Below are 18,112 nucleotides of genomic sequence, written 5' to 3'. Positions count from 1 at the left end.
GGGCTGCAGAGGAACCATAATCTTTAATACCCCTGAATTGTTTTCAACTTCTGCTCTTCTAAAAGGAGAGTGGTGGGCTCACACAACTTCAAAACTCCAGGACAGAAGCCTGGAAGTATTTCCTAACCTTTTCAGCAAATCAAGTTTATTTCCCCATTGTTTAAGCACCTGCCGCCCTCTTATGGAACAAAGTGTACATCACATTTGTGAAACCGCATTTGTCTGATTTTATAGAGAAATAGTGACCAAAAAATGTTCTTTGTATGTGTTCTAAGAAGATGCTCAGAACTCAAGACCACAGTTACTTTGTTTGGCTTAATTGTGACCCCGGAAGATCTTCCAGTTCAACGCAGGAATGAATTATTTTATTAAACTCTCCCAAGTGCTTAGTACAGTGCTTTGCATACGGTAAGAACTTAATAATTGTGGTATTTGTTAAGCACTTACTATGTACCAGGCACTGTTCTAAGCACTGGAGTGGATACAAGCAAATCGGGTTGGACACAGTCCCTGTCCCATGTGGAGCTCACAGTCTTAATCCCCATTTCCCAAGTGAGAGAACTGAGGCCCAGAGAAGTGAAGTGACTTGTCCAAGGTCACATAGGAGACTAGTGGCAGAGCTGGGATTAGAACCCATGACCTTCTGACTCCCAGGCCCATGCTCTATCCATTATGCCATTACTTCTCAATAGATGTGATTGATTGAATGAATGTATCTAGCTGTAAGCTCGTTATGGGCAGGGAACATGACTGCTAATTCTGTTGTATTATACACCCCCAAGTGCTTAGTACAGTGTTCAGCACATAGTAAGTGCTCAATAAATTGATAATGACTTTACTGATCAATGAATCAGTCTGTGGTATTTCTTGAGAGCCTACTAGTGCTTGGGAAAGTACACCAGAAGCCTAAAATACAACCCCTGCCCTCAAGGAATTTAGAGTCTAATGGGGAAGGCAGGCAGACATAAATTATTTTAAAATAGTAGGAACAGAACAAGGAACAAGGATATGACTGGGAGTAGATAGCATTATGCCTCTCAGGGTCACACCTGGAGAGTTTCCAGTCCTCTACCAGTCTCGACTAAAGGAGGGAGAGTCAAGTTGAGGCTTATTCATTCTATTCCTAGCTTGGGCAGTGGCTAGCGAGTGGAAGGCAATCTGCTACAAGTCAAAACTCACCTTGCTGGGCAGCAGCAACATAGGAGAGAGTCAAGGGCGGAGACTCAAGTTTACTGAGCGGAAGAATGCAGTGGTAAACCGCTTCCGTATTTTTACCAAGAAAACTATCTGGATCCACTACCAGAATGATTGCAGATGGAGAGCAGGCTGTTGACTCTACCTCCTGTAGTCGAGACTGGTAGAGTACAGGAAACTCTCCAGGTGCGACCCTGAGAGGATAAGGATGATTATTGGGTCAATCCAATCTGGAGAGTTGGAAATCAATCGGAAAAGAGTTCTTGGAAGAGGTGGGATTTTAGGAAGGTTTTGAAGGAGGAAAAACAGGGAAGCAGCATGGCATAGTGGTGGATAGAGCACAGGTCTGAGAGTCAGAAGGTCATGGGTTGTAATCCCAGCTTTGCCACTTGTCTGCTGTGTGACCTTAGGCAAGTCACTTCACTTCTCTGAGCCTCAGTTCCCTCATCTGTAAAATGGGGAGATTGAGACTGTGAGCCCTACATGGGACAGGGACTGTGTCCAACCCAATTTTCTTGTATCCACCCCAGCACTTAGTACAGTACATGGCACATAATAAGTGCTTAACAAATGCCATTATTATTATTATTATTAATAATAAGAGTAGTAGTAGTCTAGAGCATTTGAAGAGGAAGGGAGTTCCAGGCTAGGAAGACATCATATACAAGGACTCTGAGATAGAAAAGTTGAGAGTGAGGTAGAGTGAACTCGGAAGGGGCAAAGAGAGTCAGCTAAAAGTGGGAGTAGAGAGTTAATATGGATGAAGGGAGAACCTTGCAGCTAATCATAAGGAATTGCTATTTGATGTGGAGGCAAATGTACCTCGGTTTCCTCATTATGGCAAGGGTATGTGTTTAATAATAATGTTGGTATTTGTTAAGCGCTTACTATGTGCCGAGCACTGTTCTAAGCACTGGGGTAGACACAGGGGAATCAGGTTGTCCCACGTGGGGCTCACAGTCTTCATCCCCATTTTACAGATGAGGTAACTGAGGCACCGAGAAGTGAAGTGACTTGCCCAAAGTCACACAGCTGACAAGTGGCCGAGCCGGGATTCGAACTCATGATCTCTGACTCCAAAGCCCGTGCTCTTTCCGCTGAGCCACGGTTTACTAACTCTGCTACGTCGTACTCTCTCAAGCACTTAATTCAGTGCTCTGCACACACTAAGCACTCAATAAATACCATTAATTGATTGATTAAAATGGTGGTTCGATATCTGATCTCCCTCCCACTTCGACTCCAAGCCCCATGAGGGACAGGACCTGGTTTAGTGGAAAGAGCACCGGCCTGGAAGTCAGAGAACCTTGATTCCAATCCCAAGTCTGCCACCTGTCTGCTTTATGAACTAGGGCAAGTCACTTTACTTCTTGGGATTTTAGTTCCCTCATCTGTGAAATGGGGATTCATTACCTCTTCTCTCTCCTACTTTGACTGTGAGCCCCAAGTGGGACAAGGACTGAGTCTAACCTAAGGATCTTGCATCTACCCCAGTGCTTTATTCAGTGCTTGGCACATACTAAACATTTCACAAATAACCACACAGTAAACACTTAATAAATACAATCACTAATACTCTCAATCCTCTGCTCCGCCTCCCCTCCCCATCTCCCCGACTCGCTCCCTTTGCCCTGCCCCCCAACAGCACTTGTATATATGTACATATTTATAATTCTATATTTATATTAATTATATAATTATTATATTGTATTATTTATATTAATGATGTGTATATAGCTATAATTCTATTAATTTATATTGATGCTATTGATGCCTGTTTACTTGTTTTGATGCCTGTCTCCCCACTTCTAGACTGTGAACCCACTGTGGGCAGGGATTGTCTCTGTTGCTGAATTGTACTTTCCAAGTGCTTAGTTCAGTGCTCTGCACACAGTAAGCGCTCAATAAATACAATCGAATGAATGAATGAATGGTTTTTGAGGACTTACTATGTGCAGAGCACTTCCTGAGTGCATGGGAGAGTACAGTCCAACAGAATTAGCAGGCACGTTCCCTGCTCATAACGAGCTTACTAGTCATCTCATGTTCCACCCTGGACAACGCTAGTGAACTTGCTCAAGTCTTGTCCTGCCATTTGATGCTGTGTCAATCAATCCGTGATATTTATTGAGCACCTACTGTGGGCAGCTCACTGCAGCTCTTGGGAAAGTACAGTCCAGTACAGCCAGATGTGATCCCTGCCCACAAGAAGCTTATGGTCTTCAAGGGAAGACAGACAAATAAATTTAGATAGGGGAAATAGTATGTACATGAGTTCTGTGGGGCTTTGGATATTAGAGTGCTCGTGTATAGTTCAGAGGTGGTCTCGTGGAACAGCTCCAAAATCTAGTTGTATTTCCTTAGAAGGTCCAGGTGTGACAACCATAGAGGTGTTGTAGAAGTAATAATATTATTTATTAAGCGCTTACTGAGTGCAGAGCAATGTACTAAACCCTGGGAAAGAATACACACTTGGAAACTAGATGTGATCCCTGTCCTTTGGGAAACTCATGGTGTAGAAATCTGGACATCCTGACAACTTGTCAGACCTTCAACTTGGTTAAGTCCTCTCTTCACCAAACTATGATTATTCATTATTATTATCGTATTTGTTAAGCGCTTAATATGTCTCCAGAACTGTTGTAAGCACTGAAGTAGAGACAGGTTAATCAGGCCGGACACAGTCCCTGCCCCACATGGGGCTCACGGGCTAAGTAGGAGAGAGAACAGGTGTTGACTCTCCATGAGGAAACTGAGGTTACAGAGAAGTTGAGTGACTTGCCCAAGATCACACAGCCAGTAATTGGCAGAGCTGGGTTTAGAAGCCAGATATCCTGATTTCTAGAACTGTCCTCTTTCTGCTAAGTCATGCTGCTTCTCAGCATCCAAAAAGTGCTGCTGCCTGTCTGTACTGTTTTCTATTCCTTTGTCTATGATTATCATCAGTCCATGTATTGCCTACGTGGTAGAAACGAAGTGATGATGGACAGGGTAATTAGGTTCAAAACACCTAAAGTGGGATCTTTTAAGAGACTGTCAGCTCATTATGGGCAGAGAACATGCCTATCAACTCCGTCCCCCATCTGCCAGCACTTAGAACAGTGCCTCGTACATAGTAAGCCCTTAAGAAATACCATAATTATTACCATAATGGTAATATGTAATGGTAATATGTAGTACTACTGTAATCGTAATAATTTGGGTATTTGTTAAGCGCTTACTATGTGCCAGGCACTGTTCTAAGTGCTCGGGTGGATACAAGCTAATTGGGTTGGACACAGTCCCCGTCCCACATGAGGCTCACAGTCTCAATCCCCATTTTACAGATGAGGGAACTGAGGCCCAGAGAAGTGAAGTGACTTGCCCAAGATCATACGGCAGATGAGTGGCTGACCCAGGATTAGAACCCTTGACCTTCTGACGCCCAAGCCCGGGGGTGTATCCACTATGCCCTACAGTGCAAAGTAAACTTGTTTTAATGAGATGTTCATCCCCTTGATTCTATTTATTGCCATTGTTCTTGTCTGTCGGTCCCCCAGTTAGACAGTAAGCCCGTCAAAGGGCAGGGACTGTCTCTATCTGTTACCGATTTGTACATTCCAAGCGCTTAGTTCATTGCTCTGCACATAGTAAGCGCTCAATAAATACTATCGAATGAATGAATAAACGTTCAAAAAATAGGATCGATTGACTACAAGCTCGCTGTGGGCAGGGGACGTGTCTACCAACCCTGTTACAGCGTATTCTCCCAAGTGCTTAGTACAGTGCTTTGGACATGGTAAGTGCTCAATAAATATGATTGATTGATGGACTGATTGACAGATTCATTGTCGCCGTGAAGTCCTGGGCTGCCGATGAACTCTTTGACTGGGTGGGGAGTTTCCTGAGGATGGGCTGGGTTGTTTTCCATTGGTTTTCTTTGAATGTATTGTCAGCCCATAGCACGGTGCTGACTCTGCAAAATGAGTCATAATCATCTGCCAAATTTTTGTGTCTGCAACCTAAGAACACCGTCACCAGCAAACAGCGGTACCTGAGTATCTCCCCCAGAACTTTCGATGAGGCTCGTAGAGGTTCCCTGTGGAGCTGATCAATCAGTGGTAGTTATTGAGTGCCTACTGTGTGCGAAGCACTGTACTCAGTACTTGAGAGAGAGTACAGTACAACAGAGTTTGTAGACCTCTTTCCTGCCCACAAGGAACTCGGCCCCATAATATTTTTATACATGTCCATAATTGTATCAAAGAAGCAGCGTGGTTCAGTGGAAAGAGCACAGGCTTGGGAGTCAGAGATCATGGGTTCAAATCCTGGTTCAGCTGCTTGTCAGCTGTGGGACTTTGGGCAAGTCACTCAACTTCTCTGTGCCTCAATTACCTCATCTGTAAAATGGGGATGAAGACTGTGAGCCCCATGTGGGACAACCTGATCATTTTGTATCTTCTCCAGCGCTTAGAACAGTGCTTTGCACACAGTAAGCACTTAACACGTGCCATAATAATAATTATTATTATTTATTTATAGTAATGTCCATCTCCCACTCTAATCTCTAAGTTTGTTCTGGGCAGAAAGCCCCTTACCAATTCTGTTATACTGTACAATCCGCAGTTTTCAGTAAATATGATTGATTGATGAGCTTACAGTCCAGAGGATCCAATGTGATTTCTGATTCCATTCATTCAATCGTATTTATTGAGTACTTAATGTGTGCAGAGCCCTGTACTAAATACTTACAGCTTGCCCATCTCTCATTGCCTCCTCACCCAGGACAGCGTCGAATAGGTTGGACAGAGACCAGCATACTACCCAACCCTGAATCACTCCCATAGAGATGGGGAAATATCTTATCAGAAAGGGCACCTTTTTTGAGGTATTTATCGAGCGCTTACTATGTGCCCGGCACTATACTAAACACAGGGGTAGATATGAGGTAATCAGCTTGGACATAGTTCGTGTCCCACGTGGGGCTCTCAGTCCTAATCCCCATTTTACAGATGAGTTAACTGAGGCACAGAGAATTGAAGTGACTTGGCCAAGGTCACACAGCAGACAAGTGGTGGAGCCAGAATTAGAACTCAGGTCTTTTGACTCCCAGACCCATGCTTCATCCACTGCGCCAAGCTGCTTTCCCTATGATGATTTGACTGCTGTGTGACCTTGGGTAAGTCATTTCACTTCTCTGTGCCTCAGTTACCTCATCTGTAAAATAGCGTTTAAGATTGTGAGTCTCACTTGGGTCTTCTGACTTATAGGCCCATGCTCTATCAGCCATCTTCCTTCTGACTTGACAGGCCGTCCCTCTTGGATCTTGGTGAGCTTCTCAGAGCAGTCAAATCAGCCTCTACCCTCTATCCACAGATCTTCTGAGACCATTTGACAGCTTCAACTCACCAGGTCTCTGGCAACCATCATTTGGCTTGTTAGTAACGCACTGCCCAACAAACCACATCTGCATGTTCTCAGATTTCAAGTCACCGCACTTACTGTGTGCAGAGCACTGTATTGAGTGCTTGGGAGAGTACAATACAGCAGAGCTAGTAGACACATTCCCTGCTCATAGACTAGATTCAGTGTGACTTAATGGAAGAATACGGACTTGGGAGTCAGAAGATGTAGATTCTAATCCCGGCTCTGCCACTTGTCTGCTGTGTGACCTTGGGCAAGTCACTTAACTTCTCTGAGCCTCAGTTCCCCCATCAGTAAAATGGGGATTAAGACTGTGAGCCTCACATGGGACAATCTGATTACCTTCTATCCACCCCAGCACTTAGAACAGTGCTTGGCACTTAATAAATGCCATAATAATAATAAAAAGGGGGAGACAGTCATTAATGCAAATAAGACTAGACCATAAACTCGTTATACATAGAGAACATGTCTGCTAATTCTGTTGTACTCTCTTAAGCACTTAGAACAATGTTCTGCACACTGAAAGTGCTCAGTTAATACCATTGATTGATAAATACGTTATGGATATGGATATAAGTGCTGTGGGTGGGGTGAACACCAAATGGTCAAAGGTAAAGATTCGCATGCAAAGATGATGTGGAAGGGAGAGGGAGTCAGGGGAAAGAGGGCTTCATCTGGGAAGGACTCTTGAAGGAGGTCTGTCCTTAATAGAGGAGATGTGTCGGAAGGTAGAGACAGTGACGGTCTGGTATATGTGGATGGGAAGGAAGTTCCACAACGGTGGAATTTCTTCATTTATATTAATGTCTGTCTCCCCCTCTTCTGAAAGCTCATTATGGGCAGAGAAAGTGTCTGTTATTTTGTTCTGTTGTATTCTCCCAAGAGCTTAGTACAGTACTCCGCTCAAAGTAAGTGCTCAATAAATACAATTGACTGACTGACTGGCAGGAGATGGGAAAGTGGTCGGTGGTGAGATAGATGAGATCAAGGTACAGCGAGACAGTTGGCACTGGAGGAGTAAAGTTTGCGGGCTGAGCTTTAGTAGGAAATATCCAAAGGAGATGTATGTAATTCAGTCATATTTATTGAGCGCTTACTACATGCAGAGCACCTTACTAAGCACTTGAAAGAATACATATGGCAAAAAACAAACACATTCCCTGCCCACAATGAGCTTATAGTCTAGAGAGCCTCCGAGGCTCCCTAAGGGGCGACTTCAGAGGCAAATTCTGCTATGGGACCAGCCGCGAGGCCAAGCTTCAGCAGACAATTCCAGCAGGTCCTGCAGTCCTGCTGGTCTGCTGGTCTGCCCCCATCAGATTGGCCCCCGGCTGTGAGCCATTCATTCATTCATTTAATAGTATTTATCAAGCACTTACTATGTGCAAAGCACTGTACTAAGCCCTTGGGAGAGTGCAATACAACAACAGATACATTCCCTGCCCACGGCGAGCTCACCATCTAGTGGGTGCCTGATTAATTCCACTGATGTCAGACATGATGTGATTTCGCCCCCACTCCCCTGTTTTCAGAGGGCCAGGGTTCTCACAGCTCTGTGAATAGTTGTTCCTATTTTACTTTTTTTCCCCCTTTCCACATTCAGGAAATTTGGAGTCCGAATTTCCGGCCCTGGATCTGGGCAACTGATAGAAACCTGCCGAGTCACCCTGGGTGGGAGTTTGAGTCTGGAAATTGGGCAGGGCGTATAATTAGATGGGGAATTGGGTAACAAAAATTTCTGCAATTTTACATAATCAAAACTCTGATTTCCAGATAACAAGTTCTCTGAAATACCCTCCCTTGTTGGTTGCTCATAACTTCATTCTGGGTGCTCTCTCTGCTCATAGACTCAATCCAGTTCTTCTCACACATTCAGGTCTCCAGCTAACAATAATAATAATAATTACGATATTTGTTAAAGTTTATGTGCCAGGCTCTGAACTAAGCCCTGGAGTGAATACAAGGAAATTGGGTTGGACACAGTTCCTGTCCCACAGAGACTCACAGTCTCAATCCCCATTTTACAGAAGAGGTCACTGAAACACAGAGAAGTGAAATGACTTGCCCAAAGTCACAAAGCAGACAAGTGGCAGAGCTGGAATTAAAACCCAGGTCCTTTTGACTCCCGGGCCCGTGCTTTATCCACTGCGACACGCTGCTTTCCCTGTGACGATTGGCACTTGTCTGCTGTGTGACCTTGAGTAAGTCACTTCATTTATCTGTGCCTCAGTTACCTCATCTGTAAAATAAGATTTAAGATTGTGAGCCTCACATGGGACTGGGAACTGTATCCAGCCCAGTTTGCCCAAGTGCTTAGTTATAGTGTCTGTCACATAGGAGGAACTTTAACAAATACCACTATCATTATTATTATTATTATTATGTTGGGCATAGCCCCGTCCCACATGAGTCTCACATTCTAGAGGGGAGGGAGAATAAGCATTTAATCATCATTTTACAGAAGAGGAAACTGAGGCAAAGAGAATTAAAATGACTTTTCCAAGGTCACACAGCAGGCAAGTGAAGGAACCATGATTAGAACGCAGGTCCCCCTGACTCCCAGACCTATACTCTCTCTACAAAGGTCACGATTCATCTACACGGTCTTCCCCTGTGGATGCTACCAGAACAGTCACTCCTGGGTGCATGTGATTCAAGGACTTTTGATCATGTTCTTTACCTGAGTTGATAGAGTTTCCCAGAGAATTCAATCAGTGTTTTTTAGTGAATGCTTACTGTGTGCTCAGCACTGTACTGAGCCCTTGGGAGAGGATAATACAACAGAGTTGGTAGACACATTTCCTGCTTACAAGAAGATGACAGTCTAGTAGGGGAGACCGACATTAAAATAAATTACTGATATGCAGTACTGATATTCAAGAGAAGCAGCGTGGCTTAGTGGAAAGAGCACGGGCTTGGGAGTCAGAGGTCATGGGTTCTAATCCCAGCTCCGCCAATGATCAGCTGTGTGACTTTGGGCAAGTCACTTGACTTCTCTGTGCTTCTGTTACCTCATCTGTAAAATGGGGAATAAGACTGTGAGCCTGATAGGTCAACCCGATTACCTCAAATCTACCCCAGAGCTTAGAACAGTGCTCGGCACATAGTGAGCACTTAACAAATGCCATCATTATTATTATTATTATTATTATATGTACATAAGTGCTACTGGGCTGAGAGTGGAGTGAATATCAAGTTCTTAAAGGGAACAGATCCAAATGCATTCATTCATTCATTCAATAGTATTTATTGAGCGCTTACTATGTGCAGAGCACTATACTAAGCGCTTGGAATGTACAAATCGGTAGCAGATAGAGACAGTCCCTGCCCTTTGATGGGCTTACAGTCTAACTGGGGGAGACGGACAGACAAAAACAATAGCAATAAAGTCCGATTTCCACTGCGCAACGCAGCCCTGTTTCGCTGTCTGGTTGGGTCATGCTAAAAGGGAAGGCATCTTGGAAGAGATGTGGTTTTAATGGGGCTTTGAAGCCGGGTCGGGAGAGTGATGGTCTGTCAGATATGAAGGGGAGGGAGTTCCAGGCCAGAGGGAGAACATGGGTGAGGGGTCAGCAGTGAGGTAGACAAGATCAAGGGACAGTGAGTAGGTTGGCGTTACAGAAGCGAAGTGTGCCGGATGGATTGTAGTAGAGAATGTATGAAGTAAGATAAGAGAGGGCAAGGTGATTGAGTGCTCTAAAGCTGATGGTCAGGAGTTTCTGTTTGATGTGGAAATGGATGCTCAGCCATTAGAGGTTCTTCAGGAGTGGGGCAACATGGAATGAACGATTTTGTAGAAAAGTGATCCAGGCAGCAGAGTGAAGTATGGATGGAGTGGGAAGAGACAGGAGGCAGGGAGGTCAGCGAGGAGGCAGATGCCGTCATCAAGGCTGATTAGGATAACGCTTGGATCGGTGTGGTAGCAGTTTGGAAGGAGAAGGGTAGATTTTAGCGATGTGGTGAATAGATTGATTATGTGGTTCGAATAAATGAGGGTTCTGACGTGCTTAAAGAATCCTTACAGAAACACGGCTGCATTGAATGGGTTTAATAGGACTAGCTTTAGTCCACAGCCCTGCTTCTGTCCACTGGGGATATGGAACGGACCAGTCAATCCTCTCCCAGTTCCGACTCTGCCAGCCCTGTCTTTGAGGAGGAGTCATTATAGGGTCCTGATAAACTTCTCAGGGCCATCAAACTCTTTTAGTAGTGGCCAGAGTCCAGACGTACTGGCAGTGGTGTCACACGTACTCTTGCGTGGTCCACAAACGGTGAAGTGAAAAATAATAATGCTGCCATTTATTAAATGCTAACTCTGTGCCAAGCACTATGCTTAGGCCCGACAAGATAATCAGATCATACACAGTCCCTGTCCCAGAAAGGGCTCTCTGTCTAAGAGGAAGGAAGAACAGGTATTATATCCTTGTTTTACAGAAGAGGAAATTGAGTGACAGAAAGGTTTAAGTGGCTTGCTTGAGATCTTACACAGTGGGCAAGTAGTGGAACTGGGGGAAGACTGTGTGTTTAGGGACTAATACAACCCAGACAGCAGCCTTAAAAGAAATGTAAGCTATAGTGCTTCTCCTTTTTTATCTTTTTGCTTGGATCTGTGAGAAGGGACAAGTTTAGAGTGGGGAACAGAGATGGGGATATGAAGGAGAAGGCATTGGTAAATGTAGGGGGGATCCATGGCAGATAAATAGGATTTCTTTGGGATGGGATTCTGGGAAACCATCGGCAGAGTTAATGAATACACGGATCATATCGACCTTTCCGGGACCGAGGGACTTCAGGCAGCTTCAGCTTAGAATAACGATAAACCTCCACTGTAGGTAATGCATGGGTCTGAACGTCCATGTGAAAGCAACACTTGGGACTGCCCAAAGGATGACCTTGTGTGAACACAGTTAGGGTCAGGCCTGTTGGTCATGTATCGATCTTTTCGGCCACATCCAAAAGCCAGATGATAATTACTGTCTAATTTGTATCTCCATGTTCTCCAATCAGGCTCTTCTCACAGACCTCTGGGGACCTCCTTATGACAGACAGAATCTAATGGTCGATTCTTGTTTTTCTAATTCTGACGTACCTACCTGAGACCTTAAATATGCATCTTCCTCTCCTCTTTAAAAACAACTTAAACTCCTACAGATAGCCCAAACTTGGGAGAAACCCCCTCCTCAGCTGACTCTGATCAGAGGAAGCAAAAAGCTCTAATCACCATCACTTTGTTTTAAATGGTATTTCTTAAGCACTTACTATCTGCCAGGCACTGTACTAAGCACTGGAGTAGATACAAGCTAATCAGGTTGGACAGGTCCATGTCCCACATGGGGCTCACAGTCTTAGTCCCCATTTTACAGATGAGGTAACTGAGACACAGAGCAGTAAAGTGACTCATCCTAGGTCACACAGCAGACAAGTGGCAGAGCCAGAATTAGAACCCAGGTCCTTCTGATTCCCAGGCCTGTGCTCTATCCACTACAATCCACTGCTTATCTAAAGCACTTTGAAAGATTCAGTTACAACACTCCATTGGATGATGGTTTATAACGGCAGACCCACTTTAAGAGTGATTGATATTTTGTCATCTTCATTTTTTTTTTCAAATGTTAAATGATAGATCCCAAACCTGGGCTCTAGCCACTAGGCCATGCTACTTCTCTATCCCTTTAGATATCCATATCCATAGCCATCTTTCCATATCCCTCTACACAAACCATACAGATAACTCTTATTCCAGCCTTGCTTTTAGCTCAGTAAACCACACCCTTCTCATTCTTAGACTTGATGCCATAATTAATATCCATGCTGGGCCGAAAGAGAATAGGCAGTCCAGGCTTCTGAAGAAACTTCATCTCTGTTTATTATCTCTGAAGGAGCAATGTAATTTCCCCATCCTTGGCATCTATTAACTTTTGTGATCCCGAGAACACATGAAAACAATTTCAGCAGACAATACGAATTTCCTCCTGGCTTCATACAGCCTGAAATTTCTCTTTCTGCGTCAGATTGTGGTGTCGGAGCCTGCTTGGGTAGTATTTGAACATTCACACCCAGCCCAGATTGACCACATCTGCAGTTTCATCGTGAGAACGCCTAGCCTCCAAGGGGACAGGATCATATCACACAGCCCTTTTCTTCTCTTTAGTTTCCTTCTGCCTCAGCTAAATCTCTTTTGAAAAAAATGGCATTTATTAAGCACTTAGAATGTGATAAACACTGGTATAGATGCAAAGTTATCAGTTTGGACACAGTCCCTATGCAACTCAGGACTCACAGTCTATTTTATCCCCATCTTGTCCCCATACGAGGAAGCAGGCCCAGAGAGGTTAAATCCCTGGCACAGAGTAAGCACGTAACAAATACCACAATTATCATTATTATTATTATTATTAATAAAACCCTCTCTACCCATTCCACGTGTGGATGTGGTTAGTCAGTCTTCTCTTCATTGGCCTAGTGGAGAGAGCATCCGCCTGAGAGTCAGAAGGTCATGGGTTCTAATCCAAGCTCTGCCACTTCTCTGCTGTGTGACCTTGGGCAAATCACTTCACTTCTCTTTGCCTCAGTTACCTCATCTGTAAAATGGGGATTAAGACTATGAGCCTGATATGGGACAGAGCCTATGTCCAACCCAATTTGCTTGTATTCCTCCCTCAGTGCTTACTACAGTACCTGAAACAGAGTGAGTACTTAACAAATACCACAGTTATCATCATCATTATTATTATTGTTATTATTATTAAAGCCCTCTCTACCAGTTCCAGGTGTGATGTGGTTGGGTCAACCTTCTGTTTGCTGTTCTGTTTTGCAGATTCCTCCAACACACCTCAATTCATCAAGTGCCGTTCCCCGGAACTGGAGACCTTTTCATGCCATTGGACGGGTGGCGGAGCCCAGCCCGGTTTTAGGGAACCAGGAGCCGTTCAGCTTTTATACAGGAAAAGGTATGGCAGTGTTGTGCTGAAGAGGGAGATCAATCATTGGTATTTATCGAGCGCTTACCATGTGCACAGCACTGAACTAAGCGCTTGGGAGAGGACAGTATAACACACTCGGTAGAAATGTTCCCTACCCACAACAAACTTACAGTCCAGAGAAATGGCCAGCAATATACTGATGAGAGTATTCCATCCAATCATATTTATTGAGCACTTACTGGGTGCAGAGCACCGTACTGAGTGCTTGGGAGAGGGCAGACTTGGTAGACACATTCCCTGTCCACAACAAACTTACAGTCCAGAGAAAATGGCCAGCAATATAGTGAAGGGAGTATTCCATCCAATCATATTTATTGAGCGCTTACTGGGTGCAGAGCACTGTACTGAGCACTTGGGAGAGGACAATATTATAGAGTCATTGACACTTTCCTTGCACAAAGCAAACTTATAGTCCAGGAAAAAATGGCCAGCAATGCAGTCATAGAAATATTTCATTCAATCATATTTATTGAGTGCTTTCTGTAAGCAGAGCACTGTACTAAATGCTTGGGAGAATAAAATAAAACAATAAACAGTTGAAACGTATGCCTCCTCAGCCAATGGAAGGGGCGGCATAAAGAGAGGGGCCTCTCCTAGGTAAAGGTGGGAAGATGGATGAGGGGGGTGGCAGGAGGAATCAACCAATCAATTGTATTTTTAAGCTCTTACCCTGTGCAGAGCACTGTACTAAGAGCTTGGGAGAGTACAATATAACAGAGTCAGTAGACATGTTCCTTGCCCACAGTGTGCTTTCAGTCAAGAGGGAGATGATTTGCTTTGAGAACCTTGAGTGAATTTGGTGTAGTTATCGGCCCCCAGGAGGTTCAACTCAATCAATTAATCAGTGGTATTTATTAAGCGCTTACTATGTGCAGAGAACTGTACTGAGCGCTCGGGTGAGTACAGTACAGTAGAGTTGGTTGAACTGATCCTTGCCCATAATAAGCTTACAGTCTACAGGAGGAGACAGACATAAAGTAAATTAAATTACGTTTAGGGGAAATGTTAGAGTCTAAGGATATGTATATATCCATATATCCAGAGAAGTAGCATGGCCTAGTGGATAGAGCACGGGCCTGGGAGTCAGAGGCTCATGGGTTCTAATCCCGGCTCTGCCACTTGTCTGCTGTGCAACTCTGGGCAAGTCACTTCAGTTCTCGTGCCTCAGTTACCTCATCTGGAAAATGAGGTTTGAGACTCTGAGCCCCACATGGGACAGGGACTGAGTCCAACTTCATTTGCTTCTATCCACCACAGCACTTAATACAGTGCCTGTTACATAGTAAGTGCTTTAGAAATAACATCATCATTATCACTGTTGTTATAATTCCTTCTTCTGCCTCCCCTACAGGATTCCCACGAGCGATATTTCCACAAATAACAATAATCGTATTTGCTAAGCACTTATTATGTGCCTGCCCAGACTAAGCCCCTTTTTCCTCAGCTCCCCCTCCTTTCCGTGTCACCTCAACTTGCTCCCTTTGCTCTTCCCCCATCCATAGCACTTATGTGTATATATATACCTATAATTCTATTTATTTATATTGATGACTGTTTACTTGCTTTGATGTCTGTCTCCCCCCTTCTAGACTATAAGCCCATGTGGACAGGGATTGTCTCTCACTGTTGCATTTCACTTTCCAAGAACTTAGTACTGTGCTCTGCACACAGTAAGCACTTAGTAAATATGATTGAATGAATGGATGAATGTGCCAAGCACCATTCTAAATGCTGGACACTGTACTAAGTGCTGTTAAAGTCCCAACTCTGCCCGTACTCCTTCCCATCATCATCCTAACACTCCAAAGCCCATGGACAAGACAGTGCCTTTTGAAAAATGAAGAGATTTCCTGGCCTTGAGAGTGTGGTGCTTGGGAATCAACAGACTGGGGCAAAGGGAAGATTGAAATGGGATTGATAGAAACGTCAGTGTCCTAGAAAAAGACATCCAAACTTGTATTATATTGATTATATTTGCTGCGTGTTTGTTTTGGAATAAGCACTCTGTAAATATCATTTATTGATTGGTCGATTGATCTACCCTAGGACTAGGCATAGTACTCGGCTTGACACATAATACGCACTTAATAAATACTGTCATTATTATTACTAGGAAAAGAAAGGCAAGCAGAAATTGTATGTACCATGGGGGAAAAATATTCCTGATAATAAATAGCTAGAGTATTGAAAATTAACCAAGTGGAGTAAGTCAGTCAATAGCCTTAAGTACCAAAAATGCACAGTTCACTTTGGCATCACTATTAGTGTCAAGTCAATCAATCAGTAGTATTCATTGAGTACTTGTTGTGCTCCAGGACAATCCCTTGGGAGAGTACAATACAATAGAGTTCCTACGCATGTAAATCTGACTCATCTCTGAACGTTACTATTAGCACTGTATTTTTCTCCTTCCTCTTTCAGGAACGACGAGTGGAAAGAATGTCCCGATTATGTCTCCGCTGGAGAAAACAGCTGTTATTTCAATAAAACATACACATCCGTCTGGATACCCTACTGCATTCAGCTGACCGTGGACACTGGCTTAGTGGACGAAAGGTGTTTCACCGTTGATGATATCGGTAAATCTCAGAATTGTATTCCATTGAGGAGGAGGTTGGCCTAATGGATAGAACACCAGTCTGGAAGTCAGAAGGACCTGGGTTCTAATCCCGGCTCCTCCACTTGTTGGCTGTGCGATCCTGGGCAAGTCACTCCTCTGGGCCTCAATTACCTCATCTGTAAAATGGGGATTGCTCCTCTCAGGGCCGCACCTGGAGTAATCTACCATCTCGACTAAGGGAGAGAGAGTCAAGAAGAAGCATATATTCCATTCTTAGCTTGGGCAGTGGCTAGCGAGTGGCAGGCAATCTGCTACAAGTCAGAACTCACCCATGCTGGCAGGGGAGAGAGTCGAGGGCGGAGATACAGTTTACTGCACGGAAGGAGGCATGGTAAAACACTTCAGGATTTTGACCAAGAAAACTCTAAGGAGACAGGATTGCAGATGGATGTGGGGTGTTCTGGAAGAAATGTCGCTATGGGTCAGAGACGACTCGATGACATCAGGCAAGACAAGAAAATGGGGATTAACAGTTTGAGCCCCAGGATGGGACAGGGACTGTTTCCAACCTGATGAACTCGTTTCTAGTCCAGCTCTTAGAATGGTGCTTGACACATAGTAAGCGCTTAACAAGTACCCTATTTATTCATTATCATTACTATTACCCGGCGTCACCCCTGTCTTCGCTCTGTCTAAAACAGTGCAGCCCGACCCCCCCGTGGGACTGAACTGGACGCTGCTGAATGACAGCTTGACGGGGGTCCATGCGGACATCCAGGTGCGCTGGGAGCCTCCACCCAACGCCGACGTCCAGAAGGGATGGATCATCCTAGAGTATGAGCTGCAGTTCAAGGAAACCAACGATTCGCACTGGAAACGGGTATGGGGGTGACTCTCCCGCCTCCCCATCTCAAAATGCAGCTATTCCCTCATTTAGCTTATTCTGGAAAGGGAACATGTCGGCTGATTCTTTTGTCCTGTACCTTCCCAAGCACTTAGTTCAGGGCTCTGCATGTAGTAAGCGCTCAATAATGAGAAATAGCGTAGCGTAGTGAAAAGGGCATGGATCTGGGAGTCAGAAGGATATGAGTTCTAATCCGGCTCTGCCACTCATCTGCTGGATGAGCTTGGGTAAATCACTTCAGTTCTCTGGGCCTCCGTTACCTCATCTTTCAAATGGGAATTAAGATTGTGAGGTCCAAGTGGGACAGAGACCGTGTCCAACCTGATTAGCTTGTATCTACCCCAGGGCTTAGAACAGTGCTTGACCTATAGTAAGCGCTTAACAATATCATCGTTATTATTATTTGTTTTTAATAAATGCCACTGATTGATTGGTGGACGAATGGTTCTCTAGAAAACAGTTTTTTTCTCACCTGGAACTGCTGGATAATACCCTTCTGTATGCTCAGTTTATTTATTTTGAACACTGTAGTTGGAAATATTTTCATGTTTGTCTCCCCAATCAGAGCATAAACAGGTAACATACCACTTCATTACTCTGCACTTCTGAAGCACTTAGTACAGTGCTCTGCACCAGGGGGTGCTCCAAAAGGTGGAAGCAGGGTGCCCTAGCGGAAAGAGAATGGACCCGACAATCAAGAGACCTGGATTCTAATCCCGCTCTGCCCCTTGCCTGCTTGGCTAATGCGAGCTTACTGTTATTCAGTGTCAACTGATCGGTCATGGTGTGGCCAAGTGGCAGAGCCAGAGGACCAGGGTTCGAGTCCGAGCTGTACCTCTAACCGGCCATGTGACTGTGGGCAAGTGCTTTCACTTCACTGTACCTCAGTATCCCCTTCAGTAAAATGGGAATAATGATACCTGCCTCTCCTCCCTACCTCATGGGGCTGTTGTGAGGTCTGAAATGATCTAGTTAATGTGAGAGTATTTTGGGAATAAAAGTTCTCTAGAAAACTAAGGTATTATCATTATTTTGTGGCAAGACCAAGGGAGAGGGCCTGCTAGG

General features: G+C 44.4%; 1 protein-coding gene and 1 non-coding gene across 9 annotated transcripts in view; both read left to right on the top strand.

Moving 5' to 3' along the window:
- Positions 1–18,112, top strand: part of GHR (growth hormone receptor) — a 207,506-nt gene that overhangs the window by 172,183 nt on the left and 17,211 nt on the right. For all 8 annotated transcript variants that reach the window (XM_029060280.2, XM_029060279.2, XM_029060278.2 and 5 more), the window contains 3 exons: positions 13,418–13,550; positions 16,005–16,162; positions 16,845–17,023. In XM_029060280.2, coding sequence (XP_028916113.1) covers positions 13,418–13,550; positions 16,005–16,162; positions 16,845–17,023 — 470 coding nt within the window. The remainder of the gene's footprint in view (positions 1–13,417; positions 13,551–16,004; positions 16,163–16,844; positions 17,024–18,112) is intronic.
- LOC114810369 lies at positions 1,032–1,169 on the top strand. Its single transcript, XR_003758070.1, has one exon. It is a non-coding gene; the product is annotated as a small nucleolar RNA SNORA7 (small nucleolar RNA).

This window comes from Ornithorhynchus anatinus, chromosome 3, assembly GCF_004115215.2.
Source record: "Ornithorhynchus anatinus isolate Pmale09 chromosome 3, mOrnAna1.pri.v4, whole genome shotgun sequence".
Taxonomy (NCBI): Eukaryota; Metazoa; Chordata; class Mammalia; order Monotremata; family Ornithorhynchidae; genus Ornithorhynchus; species Ornithorhynchus anatinus.
Note: the sequence above shows the minus strand (reverse complement) of the source record. Positions and strands in the feature narration are given on the sequence as shown.